General features: G+C 40.9%; 1 protein-coding gene across 1 annotated transcript in view; it reads right to left on the bottom strand.

The window, feature by feature from the left end:
• STAB2 (stabilin 2) overlaps positions 1-13061 on the bottom strand; it is a 151462-nt gene extending 138401 nt beyond the window's left edge. The window contains 5 exon segments of the mRNA XM_023527450.1: positions 18-87; positions 788-873; positions 8339-8454; positions 9776-9909; positions 12984-13061. Coding sequence (XP_023383218.1) covers positions 18-87; positions 788-873; positions 8339-8454; positions 9776-9909; positions 12984-13061 — 484 coding nt within the window.
• Positions 13062-13271: the final 210 nt, after the last annotated feature.

The raw sequence follows: 13271 nt of genomic DNA, 5'->3' as shown, positions 1-13271 counted from the left end.
ACAAAAACCAGACATACCTGCTGAGCAGTTGGGTCCAAATAAATTGTCATCAGCACAGGTTTCACAGGCTGTTCCACCAAACCCTTTCTGCAAAACACCCCAGGCAGATGTCAGACCCAAAGTGATCTGCGTTACCCAGGAAGCCCATTGATTTTTCCCAGATGGTTGGATCAGTGTTGGCTTCTCAAATATACCTTCCCTCTGTGCCTATATTAAAGCTCCTTCTTTCTATTTCTTTCCTTTATTCTTTGCTGTTTTTGTGTCGTAATGCGTATGTTAATCCCTGTATCATTTTTTACTGAGTCTGGAGCTCTTCAGAAGAAAGATGCTTTGTCAGCCCACAGATATAAATAGAGAGCCAGTGCTAATAGCCACACTATAGTTCAACTGAGGATGAAATAAAAACTTTCAATGTTGAATTTCTGAAGACAGTCGAGCTCAAATTTTTTCCGAAGGATCTTTGCACTTCAATCATCTAAGGCTTGAAAATTGCAAAAAACCATTTTCATGGGATAACAAAGAAATTCAGTGGTGGACCCAGTGTTTGACATGGGTGCTGTGCACAGCACCGAAGAGTTGTCTGCTAATAGCGGTGATTATCAATAGGAACAACAACAATTTCTATGGTTCCAGTATAGTTTCACAAAGCATTTTACATATATGATCTCATTCCACTTTCTCAACCAGTGTAATTACATAGATATTACTAGCAAACCCATTTTACAGACGGATATGCAGGTAAGGGGCGGGGGTAGAGTCAGGGAGGTGGGCACGTTTCTGAACTTACTTGGCATGAGCAGCTTCCATTTCCTCCCATGCCTTCTGCACAACTGCCTCTGCCGCTGCAGGGGGAACTCGCTCCTCCTGGGCACTCTAGGGAATCAAAGGACTCAGATTCATTCATTTGTGCCTGCACACGAGCATTCTGCAAGGATGCATTAAGCACCTACTATGTGCCAGTTAGTGTGCTGGTTGCCGGGGTAAGAAATAATTGAAGACTCTGCTGGTGTCACTTAAAGTTACATGGGGGAGGCGAGTGAATCCCAGTGGAGTCAGGGGCCTCAGACTGCCTGCCATTTCTTGAGCATTTGCTATCCACTTCACAGTTATCTCATTAAATCATTCCCATTGCAACCCTCAGGGTTTGCTATTGGTGCTAGTTAGCACGCAAGAAGACTGAAGTTCAGAGGGGTCACGTAACTCGCCCAAAGACTCACACTTTATAAAATGCACAGCTGGGGATTTAGCTGGGCCTTTAGCAGGACTCTAAAGCCAGGCCTCTTACTTAGTGTACTAGACAGGATTTGAGGGAGACCAGGAAAAGGAGCTGTGGATGCCACCCTGGGGAATCCAGGAGACATCCCTGAGGAGGGGTCATTTAAGCTGGGGTTTTGAAGGCTCGGTAGGAGCTGACCATGCTTAAAAAGGAAGGGCGATTCAGGAAGAGGAAACGACAAGTATGAAGTCTCGGAGGTGTATAGGGCCATGGCCGGTTCTGGGAATGATAAAAAATTTGCCGGGACTGGAACTTGGGAGTTGGGGTCTGGGAAAAGTGGTGGTTGATGAGGCGTAATAGGATGGTTGGGGCCAATCCATGAAAAGCTTTACATGGCAAGCAAAGGAATTTAGATTTCACTCAGAAACTGATTCCAAACAAGCACAAAGTTTGCACTTTGGGGCTGTGCTTGACCTGAGTCGGAGCTTTTATGAGCATTTATTAGAGGATTTCACAGTCATTCACTAAACGTTCAGAGAATACCTACTACATGATAAGCCTTATGTTACATGCTGGGGCAAAGGGACATTTAGCTAGAAAGTCAGAAATCACAAGGCCCAAAATCAAATAGAGGAGTTAAAGTAATAATAAGTGATAGGAGTTTAAGATACTACCGTGATGAGGATGACAAAAATTTCTGTTTCTTTTTATACTTGCTGTTGTTCTGCATTATGAGTGCTGAGTCGACACGGATTTAATCCCACTTTGGGTGAGTTCCATCTAAATAACAGATCGAGACTAGCGAGCACCAAGCAGAAACCCTACAATGGCCCTGAAATGTGTTTGTGTGAATGAGGCAGGATCAAACGTCATCCCAAATTTAAGTTAGCAAGGCAAATGCCTTCTGCAAAATAGCGAATGACATGGAGTTCTAGATGATAATAAAGGATGCATGTATTGACTACTCCCAGCAACCTCCTGAAGTTAAGTCCTATTTTTAGCCCCATTTTCTAGATGAGGAAACTGAGGCACAGAGTAGTAATGTGGCTTGCCCAAAGTCACCCAGCTGGCAAGGGGTAAGGAGAGGCCTCTAGTGGAGTGTCCACCTTCCTGCCCACCCATCCCTCCTACCCCCATCCACAAAGACCTTTGTTCAGAGCTCTCCTTTGTCACAAGCTTGCTATACCACATATTTTCCGAGAAATCAGCATTCATAGAAACCGAAAAGGTAGTTCTTGGAAAAAGAGACTTCTAAAAAAGAGACCACAGGGGAAGCCATTCTCTCAGAAGGCAACTCTTATGGCTCACTTGAGTTACCGGGCTAATTCTTTAGAAGAACATGTGTTTCTTGTTGATACAGGGAGGAGAGGGAGTTGAGTTGCACACCTGTAGACTGTGTTCTCCCTGGCTCCTCTGTTTCTTCCCTGCAGAATATTAGTAAACTGAAGGGTGTAAACTGTACACTTTGGGACTGTGGTCAGGCTTCAAACACAGGCAGGTGCTTCAGTTTATCATCATGCTATATACAAACCAAGCACTACTGCACACCAGAGCCACAGCACAGATAGCAGAAATGTTTATAAGGTGGGTGAAGGAGAAGATGCACTGACATGTAGCTGATCTCTACAAATCACTCTGCAAACCAATTTGTTAGTTTGGGCTGCTCTCATCCGCTAGGGCAGTGGCTACATGAGATGCGACAGTGTTACGAGAGAGCAGGGGACTTTGCAATCAGGATGTTCTGGGTTCGAACCCCGCGTCAACTCTTTGCTAGCTGTATCCCTTTGGGAAAGTCAATGGGTGGCTCTGAGATTCAGTTCAAGTGTCATCCTGGCAGGTGGTGGTAGGGACTGGAAATATTAGGTGCTCAATAAATGGTGGTTGTTATTATTTAGAGGGGATACTCTCCATCCTCATCAGTTTATGTTCTTTCTGGTTGGCAGTGTAACAGGAAAAAAAAAACACTCAGAAATAAATTATTGGGCACCCATTTGAAACAGGAACAAGTAAGGTGAGCTCACAGACCAGGTCTCAATTTCCATGGTCCTACCAGTCCAGTGCGGGGAGAGAGTCATGGTTTAACAGGCAATCAAATAAATACTGGTTGACAACCTGGGAAAAGGGTTGTTATGGGAGAAAGAGACCTAGAGCTCTCATCATTCCACCTACTGGAGGTTAAAACATTTATCAGAAATAACCAATCATGGTCCAGTTGACCTAGCTCTGAGGGCAATAGCCAGATCCTTATGGAAGGGCCTTGTGAGAGACTTATTTTTAAAAGATCAGCAGCAGGTGAGGAGAAAGAGGAAGGGAAAGGGCCTCATCATGCAGGTGCCAGGTCTGCACTTTGAAGTTCATGCGAAAACCAACTGAAGGACTTGAGTTCACAGATGCCGGACGTGAGGTGCCATGAGTGTTTCCGCAGGTCATTGACTATCAAATAGCTCTTCTCCCATTTCCTTTTGATACTACACCCTTCTTGGGCTGAGATGGTATTTTGAGAACCAGGCCAAACTCTGGGCAGGACCAGGAAGATAGAGAGGTGACAGCTCTGCTGCTGTTTACTTCTCTTGGTCCCTATGCCTCTTCCTAAGGCTAGGCAGGTAAGGGGCTCTCTGAGAGACCCCAAGCTTGCCTTCCGCACTGGCTCAGAAGAACAGAGAGCCTCCTCCACCCTGAGGCTCAGCAATCAGTGCCACCTTGCGGAAATGACGTCCCAGGCATTTTTACTTTTGCAGGCAGTGGCGCCTGAATTCCAGTCTCCCACGCTCATCTTAGAACTACATGTAGTCTGAGACTTTTCCGTCTAACGTTCCTTGGCTCCCTATCTTATTCACAAGGGTGAGACCTCTATGCTTGTTGGATTGCTCCCCCTGCGTTTCCTGGCTTCTTTCTCGTTTTCCTTCTCAAGCACTCCTTTTCATTAATCTCTTGCATCTGTAGCCCTGTCTTGGTATCTGTTCTTCACAGGACCTGGACTAATCCAACAGGGCATAGAGAGCCTTTGTGCAAATTTTAAAAAGCTTCCCCAACTCTCACTGATCTTGTCGATATATCCCCAACATATATTAGGCTTGGCAAGAAGTCGGAAACTAAAATCGAGAGGTGGCCCTTTCTCAAGATAGACCAGGAGTGTATGATTTGGTGAGACAAGGCTGGGTTGGATTTCAGTCCATACTCACCCTGTTGGTCGATAATAAACTGTTACAATTTTATGTCAAGTTTGGCCCTTCACACCTATTGAAAGAGGATTTCTGGATGTAAGACCCAGGGATATGCATCTTCACAGGGATGTTCATTTCTACTGCACGTTAATGTTTGAGAACCACTGGGAACGCTGCAAAAGGTAATGTGAAGTCCCCGGACAGGGAGGAAGTGAAGGTTTTTATGCAAAAGTGTAAATTTCTTTCCTGCTTCTCAAATCATTTGCTATCACCTCAGGCCTCCATTAAGTAAAAAAAGACGGTAAAATTGCCATTCTCAGCAACCACACTTGAAAGAGAGATTACAGAATCTGCTATAAGGGCACATTTTTTGATGCATTGTGAGGCTCGAGGAGCTGATAAGGCTATTTTAGGTCATCACATTTCCCTTCGGGCACTGCTCCTCTGGTGGTCCCTTGCATTGTGACTTTCCTTATGCAGGAGGCTTACCCTTTATAAGCTGTCAGCAAATCATTAGCTGTTCTGTTTCTTTAAAGGAAGATAATAAACTTCCTGGCCAACAAAGGCCAGGGACTTCCCTGTGTAACTTATCTCCCAAGGAACTCTAGAATCCATGTCACCACCTTTGTTTAAAAGCTTGGGTCACAGTGCTAGGCAGAGAATATGTCCTGGTATACAATTTATAGCTCTGGTTGAAATTGTCTGTCTGGGAAACTGATGCGAAATAGGTTCCTCAGGCGAATTTGGCATTATTTGTCACTCAAAGCCAAAAAAGACAGGCCTAAGAGAGTGGCTCCAAATCCACATAAATCTGTTATTTGCAACCTGTTCAGTGAATGGCAAGGAACATACAACAGAAAAGAAAAAGAAGCCTAAAAAATGCAAATGACATGATACAAAAAATAAATTGTTTATAATTTGATGACACTGATCTCAAAAAAGAAGAATCAAAGTCATTTCCCTTTGAAATAATCAGATTGTTTTGCCACATTCTTTTTTTGTTACTTTGAGTTGTAGCATAAATCTGTTAACATTCACAGTGGAATAACAAGAACCAGCATGGACAAGTAAAACAATCTATTTCATCTCAAATAGAATATTGTTTGTTCAAATGTATTATGTTTCGAGGTTAAAAACATGTTTTTGTGCTAATGAGAAAAGGCTTCCATATGCAGATCTGAGAAAGCAGTACAAGTTTTAATGAGGAAGAAGCACATTAAACATCTTTTTTATGCCAGGATGATATATATATATATTTTCTCCAAGTGAGAATAATGCCTTATTCTTAATTTTAGAGGATAATGAGTAATTTTTTTCATTGTGCTTTTTTCGTGTTTTCCAAGTTTTCAGAATTGATTATAGAGTTATTTTCTAATTTGAATAAGGTACTATTAAAATAATTTAGGACATAACTCAGAAGTGTTGAGGATGAATGTATTTCTCGATGCATTAAAAAGGAAGTGGATACTGTGCTTGCATTGGAAAGAAGGCCATTTGAGAGCTTGTACTTCCTCCAGAAGAAGGATGGACACATGTCAGCAGCCTTATCCCTGAGGAAATATAAAGTGATAGCCAAGATCTCTCTTGTCATCACCACAAAAATGTGAGGGGCGAAATAACACAGCCAAGCAGAGGATTTATCTCTTTCCTGAACCAAAGGAAGGAAGCCTTTTGAGACAGTGAGTATGTTTGGAAGATGAAGACAAAGGGAAACGCACTTTTGCTCCCAATGAGAAGACAGAAAGAATTTCCAGGCCTTGGTTTTCATGTGCTTTGCTTCTCTGGCCTTGAGACCAATCAGAAGGAAATGCCCGACTGTTCAAGGAATCCTCAGCCTCCTTCGATGGCAGATGTGAGCCTTGCCTCAGTTGCTCATAGCACAGTGTGCTGGCATGGACACCCACTGAAGGTTTTGAATCTTGTTTGCCTGCTTGTTTTACGAGTTACCCACTGTTTAAAAAGGCCTCGGAGGAAGGGCGTCATTTTATTTGCTTTTCATTATCAGAGGTCTCTTTTAATTATGATTCACTCATTTATTTATTCATAAAACTTTTATAAAATGTCTTCTTCATGTCATATACTTTGCCAAGTACTTTCATTCATATTAATGCTTTAAAATCTCTAATAAAGTTTTATAAAGGAGGACTTTTTACCCCCGTTGAGAGCTAAGAAGACTGAGGCATAAGTAGGAAATATCTTAACCAAACCAGTAATGATGGAATCAGATTCAAACCTAAAACTCGGTAGTAGGCCCAGAGTTCTTTGCTCTCCTGGCTGTGGTCTGTCATTTGTTATGTTGGAGATACTGACTTTCATTACTGCGTCTTGAACAAAAACTTTTCTTGTCTACGGTGTGTCTGATTAACAACTTGTCATCAGATTAATTTTTGTGGGTTAGAAAGAGAAAAGTAAATCAAAAATTTCTTTCTATTGTATCAGGATGTCTGTAAGAACAGGATGTGATTGTGACCACATTTGGCACTAAAAAAAATTCTCGGAATCTGTAAGTCTGGGTTAATTGCTTGATTCTGATGTAATAAACTCTTAGAAACACATTGTGTCAACATGCTGGGGTGAAACTGAGAGCAGAGCGGTTAACAGAGAGTAGGGCCAAGCGATCCTAAACCCCAAGCCTTGACCTTTCTGGGTAAGGAGCACAATCCAGGCATTGGCTAGGAGGGCTGAAGGGACTAACAATCAAAAGAGAAATTTAAAACAAAAAAAACATGTAGAAGATCTCTCTCCCTCTTTTTCTCAGGTTTTGGTGCCAGGCAACCCTGAACTTGAACTTGTTTTATCACTTACCAGCTCCAAGGAAATAGGCAAGAGATAATCTTCCAATCTCTGATTCCTCATACACGAAATGGAGATAAAATTGTCTAACTCAGAGATTTGTTTTAAGAATTAAATTAGATAATATAGGCCAAGTACCTCTCTAGTAACTAATGTCATTGATGTTGAGTGAATGGAAGCTATCATTCACTTAATCATTAGTTACAAAAAGAAACAGGAGAGAACATTATGCATATACTATGGGCTCAACTATTTAGAAGCCATATGGAAGAAAAGACTACGGAAATAAGCCAAACTATTTATGGTTTCCTACGTGTGACAGAATATAAGTTGCTGTTTTTTCTTTCTTTATACTTTCCTAAACATTACAAGCTGTGTATGATTTGCTTATATTATTTTAATTAGAAAAAAAACAAAGCAAAAGAGAACTAATCTCTCCCTTTAAGTGGATGCTTACGATGTTTTTTATTACGTTTTAGAAGATGGAAAACAAATGGTAAATTCACGAATTAAAATGCCTGATTTTTTTACTCTCCAAGAATTCATATAATTTGCATGTCAGAGCAAGTACAAAGTCACTACTTGAGTGTAAACATTTATAATTGGGATAGAAGTTCAATTTCAGCCGTCAGATGCTATGCTTGACCACAGGAGTTTAACTGTACCATTGACTCAGACTAGAAAAACTAGTAGTTTTTCTTTCAGCGGAATGTGGTCATTAAAAACTTTGCTATTGCATCCTGAGAGTTAAATTTTTAGAAGATTTAATGATTATTTTGGTTGCCAAACAATAATGATAGACTTGAGAGGTAATACAATTTCTTCTTAAAGAAAATTGTATTTGGGGTCATAAGATCCCAGTATTCTTACTTCCTCTCTATGGTCAGTTATCTTTTTTTGTAAAAATGGATTTCCTCTCAATCGTCCCTTTTTCTGAATTGTAGAGGAGTTCTTTCAGAAGCGAGATCTCTAACTGGAGGAAAGCAGATTTCTTTAGAAAAGCTGAGAGGGCAAGAAAGATTTTCTACATATAGACGGAAATGTGACTTTCTAGAAAAAGATGCTGATGTTTTCCTTTTATTGGGTCTCCTGCCTCTCAATTTTCTGTCAAATGGGACACCGAGAAGCAAGTATCAAAATCCAAGAAAAGTGATGTGCCACTTACCCATGCAATCTGGGCCCCAGTGGCCTGGACAGCACTGAGGCTGGAGATAGGTCTTCCTACAGATGTGGCGACATCCGGGGAGAGACAGCGAGTACGTTCTGACCTCAAAGGTATACCTTGAAGGGAAAAGAGAGGACATTAACCCCATAATCAGAGCAATACAGTTAATTATGGGCAGTGGGATTACCCTAGATTTTTATTTAGATCCTTACACTTGCCTAGATTTAAAAATGTATACATCGAACACATTTTACTTTCTAGGTAGAATAAAGCATAATCGCAACATATTTAATGGTAAGAAATGGATGAAAACAATCAAGGCACAATGAAAATAGGGGTGAAATATCTAAAGTGATGTCGAAAGTGAAAATAGCAGATGGAAAAAATCATGTTAGACTCTAGGCGCAGGCTAAAAGTACACTTTGTACTCATCGCTGAGTATCCTAGCAGCCAATGCAAGAAGAGAAAGATCATGAATTATGTGATGCACAGGATATGTGGATTTAAAACAAACTGACTGCTCAGGATTAGCACATTTTTATGTAGATACTGTAAACGTAGAAATTTCTGTGAGAAATGTATAGTGTAGTGAGTAATATTTGCCAGTTTCCTCGAGGGAGATATAACGAGTTCCTTAGAACAGTTTTTCTACCAGCTGAGATACAGATCTGGAATAGCAGTTCTTTAGAGGCTAAACACCATTGTTTATATACAGGGATCTCTGCATGGATGGCGTATTCCAGGATTTGACTTTAGTATTTCTAGATATAACAGTGTTAATGCTTCATTTTATACAAAATAAGAAGTCATTCTAGTCCTTTATCCCTGAATCGAAAACAAACTCATTGAGTACTATTTAATTTTTAAATTAGTAGACGAGGAAATAAAAAATTGTGTTTGCACTTGAGCTGCGTGGCTGCATCCATTAAGCTAGTGAGCAGAACTGCTTGCCATCCTTTGCAAGGATTAGCTTTGAATTATGAGAGTTTTGAATCGTAAGAGAATTTCAGGAATGCAGCGCTCACATAAAATGCAATGAAGCTGTAATGCATTTGTCTCCCTTCTTTGGATTCTAATTAATATCAGGGTCCATAGCTGCTAGTTAGTAAGATGAATATGAGACCCAAGGCTTTATAACATGTTCTGATTAGAATCTTTTCCAAGTGAAACGAAACCCAGATTTTCACAAAATGAAAGGAGAATGTGTATGTGCAATTCAACATAGTCAGTTTTGTATTGAAATGTGAATCAGTAATAATACATTTTTTTAGACTCAAGGTCATAGGTGTGAGTTACCTAGGTTTGAACTCATGTAGTGTTAGAGTAAGAGAAAACCATGGAAATGCTTGGTAGTTTTTAAGACGAGAAGTTTCTATTTAGGCTCACAATCCCTTGAGTTCCAAGACGCAAGCACACTTATTTTCTCATAATGAGTACCTGCAGTCTCGAACCCCCATGGAGCCATTGGTGACCTTGGTGTAACCATCTGGGCACTTGATTCCAAAGTTGAGTGAGCAGGATTGGCACTCAGTCCTCATTATAAGCAGAGACTTCTTATCACATCTTTTCGTCTGTGAAAACGTAAAAAAAAAAAAAAAAAAAAAATTGAGCCTCATTAGCAGAGCCTTGCTTGGCCAATCTTCTCCATTGACCTTATGTCAATGGAATGATAAGGATGGCAATGAGGTTGATTGGTAATGACTAGCAGGCTGCTTTCAATCTTATTTGGAAAGAGTGTTGGGATCAACAAGCAATGTCTGACATGGCTCTGCAAGGCGCGGCTTGTATGACCCGTTTGCCATCCCTGATCTAAGGTCTGGAGTCCAGCAAGGTAAGATAACCTCATTACACACACTTTTCCTAATGGGAAACCTGAACTAGATTGTATTCTTTTCAAATGGGAAATTGTTAAGGCAGGTTATTCAAGGTCAACTGGGCACAGATCAACAAGTCTTGAGGATATCATTTCAGCATTAATTCCACAGGAATAGTCTAGTCTGGGTGCTAAATGCCATGGAGCATACAGTTCTTGCTCCAAGATATCTAAGACTGCAAACATCTTAGAGCAGGAACTGTATGGAGCTCTAGAATGTGGGCTCTGTGAGGGCAGTGATCTTTTTCTGTTCTGTCCTTTGCTGTTTTGTCTCAGGCACCTAGAACTGTGTCTGGCACACAGCAATGCTTAGTAAATATTTGTTGATTGAATGAGTGAATTGTAAGAAATCAGACAGTTGCACCAGAAACCGTCAATTAGCAACATCGGGCAGCAGAGAACTGGTAAAATGAACGATGCAGATTCACTTGGGCCCTGTCTTCAGGATCCCTCATTGCCCATGATGCTGGTGCTGATCTTCCTAACTGGATTTCCTCCCCTCTTTCAAGTTCCCTTCATTTCTCCATTGAGCTTAAGAAATAGCAGCTTTGTACAATGAAGAGAGACTGAACTTGGGAGCCAAAAGATGTAAGCTGGGAATCAAGCTCAGTATCTTGCTAAATACCATCTGGAATGAATTCCTTACTCTTTGCCATCATCGGTAAGGGGGAGATACTGATAACTACTCTCCAGGTTACTGAGAACTTTAAATGATGTAACATGTACAAATTGCCTGGCCCAGTATTGGGAATATTGTAGGCAGTAAGCACTAATGCCTGTATTGCTTCTCTAGCTCCTTCTCTGTGGTTTGGCTTGTTGCTTCATCTGATAGTAATGTTCTTTCTCCTCCCCTTATCGACCTGAACCTCATATCCTTCAAGCCCTGTTTAACAACACCACACCCACAAAACCGCACCCATCTCTCCTCCTTTTCTCAATGGTTGGCCATTGAGTGCATTTTGTTGTCTTTGCTCCTCTTTTAAAAACCCGTTGTGGGAGAGGGCCACTTCTCAGACTTCTTCATCACCTCATAGCACATCCCATGGGCCCAGCACTAGGCTAGGGGTCATGGGAACGTCATAACTACTTCTAAGTGTATTGAAATTTGTCAAGGCTGTATGAGAAGAAACCTTGCATTTACAGACCAGTTTGTGGTTATACAAACTTCCAAAGGCATCATCTTATTCAATCTCGACCACCCTAAAGACAAGTAGGGCAGGTGTCATCATTCTCATTTTAGAGAGGAGACTACTGAGGTGAGGGGAGGTTCAGTGACTTGCCCAATGTCACACTGTAAGTTAGTGGTCTTCTTATTCCTTGGTTAGCTATTTCTCTTCCCCGAGCGTGCTATAGTACTGTATAGGAAGATAAAATCTCTGTTTTTACTGGCAGCTTTCATTTGGTGATCATTATGAACCAAAAGAGCACTGAAATGTTCTTTATGGATTAATAATAAAAGCCACCTTTAGATATAGTTCGAATCAATCCCCTTCAATGGTCATGACACCTCCATATTTCTTTAGGCAGGATTTTCTTTACATTAAGGTTTCCCAAGTGGGTTAGTATATAAGGCAACATCACTTTGTCTTTTCTTTCTTAGCAGGCCAAAGTTAATATTCTCTTTTCAAAATTCCCTTGACCCTTGAATTGTCCTTTTCAAATGGAATGGCTCATTCTACTTCTCATATGATCACTTCTTGAAAAGTAAACTCAGCTTTAAGCATCAGTCAACATTTCTGCACTAAAAAGCAAGCACTCATGATGATGATGGTGATGGCGATGTTGAGAAGGATCATTACTGCTGCTTGTGGAGCACTGTCAGGGGAGAAACTGAAGCTTAGACAGACTAAATGACTTGCTCAGGGTTGAACAGCTAGTAAACTGCAGAGAACAGTCACTGGTCCTCAGAAATATTTGTTAAACAAATGAAACCACAGTCAAACTCACCCCTATCTATCCTCAGAGCTGGAGCACGTAACCATTATGCCATCTTCCAACGCTTTCGTGAAAAGCACTCTCAGAAGACAGCTAATTGGAGTTACATTGGTGTTGATGCACATTTGCCTGGCGCGGATGCAGAATCATGTTTAAGTTTTATTCTTAATAGAACGGAAATCATATCTCGTGAAATGCAGTTTAGTCACTTGGACTGCCTCTCACATACCCCTTTAGACTGACCTTGCTGCAGATCTGACACTGAACTTACTCTATGATGACAATTCAAGTGAACCTGCTTGACAAGCTACTGTGCTGATGTACTTCACAGGGGCTACCACTGCAACTGCCCTGGGTACTTTCACTGCAACTTGTGAGGTGGAGGGACGAGAGAACACCTAACGCATTTTGTAATACTGTCTTTCTCAGCCAGATATCACCCAAACTGAAAATCCCCAGAACATCTCTCTACAGCTCTTGTTATTTTCTACATTCGGAATGGTGCAATGGAAGGTATTCGCATAGATGAGACTAAAACAAACAAATGAAGAAAACTCCAGGATTTCAAAATCCACATTAGAAAGAAGAATATTAACACTAAAATCAGAGCCCCCAACAATGGTGTTTTAGCACAGGAATAATCAACTGGGTTAGCACATCTTCAGAAAGATGGTTTGCCATTAGGATCCTATTCTCCACAGGCTTTCTCTTTATTTTATGAAGTCCAGATAGTGCTCTTTATCCATGACAACACAGAATAGCATAAGCTTTTGAATACATTGTGAAAATTAACAAATTAAAAAAAAACAAAAACAAAAACCTCAAGTCTCATCTTACCTGCTCTGCAGTTTCTGGTGGAGAGCAGAAATTTTGAACCACCAATCCAAGGAAGAAAAGTATTAAATTTTGTAGCATGGCGAGGAAATATTTGCTCCTTCTCTGTGCCAGGCACCCGCCAGAACTATTTACCTATTTTAACTTCGTCTGATGAACTTCCAGTGAATTCTTTCTCATTTCAGTGTTTGTTTTTAAATCTTTTCCTCTCCTTTCCCTGTATTGAACCAGATGACATGTGAGATCTGCCTCTAGACAGGAAAAGTGGCAAATCCAGGGGTTGTGGTGAGA

The sequence above is a fragment of the Pteropus vampyrus genome, unplaced genomic scaffold (assembly GCF_000151845.1).
Source record: "Pteropus vampyrus isolate Shadow unplaced genomic scaffold, Pvam_2.0 Scaffold16, whole genome shotgun sequence".
In the NCBI taxonomy this organism is placed as follows: domain Eukaryota; kingdom Metazoa; phylum Chordata; class Mammalia; order Chiroptera; family Pteropodidae; genus Pteropus; species Pteropus vampyrus.
The sequence above is the reverse complement of the archived record's forward strand: the minus strand, read 5'-3'. Positions and strand labels throughout refer to the sequence as shown.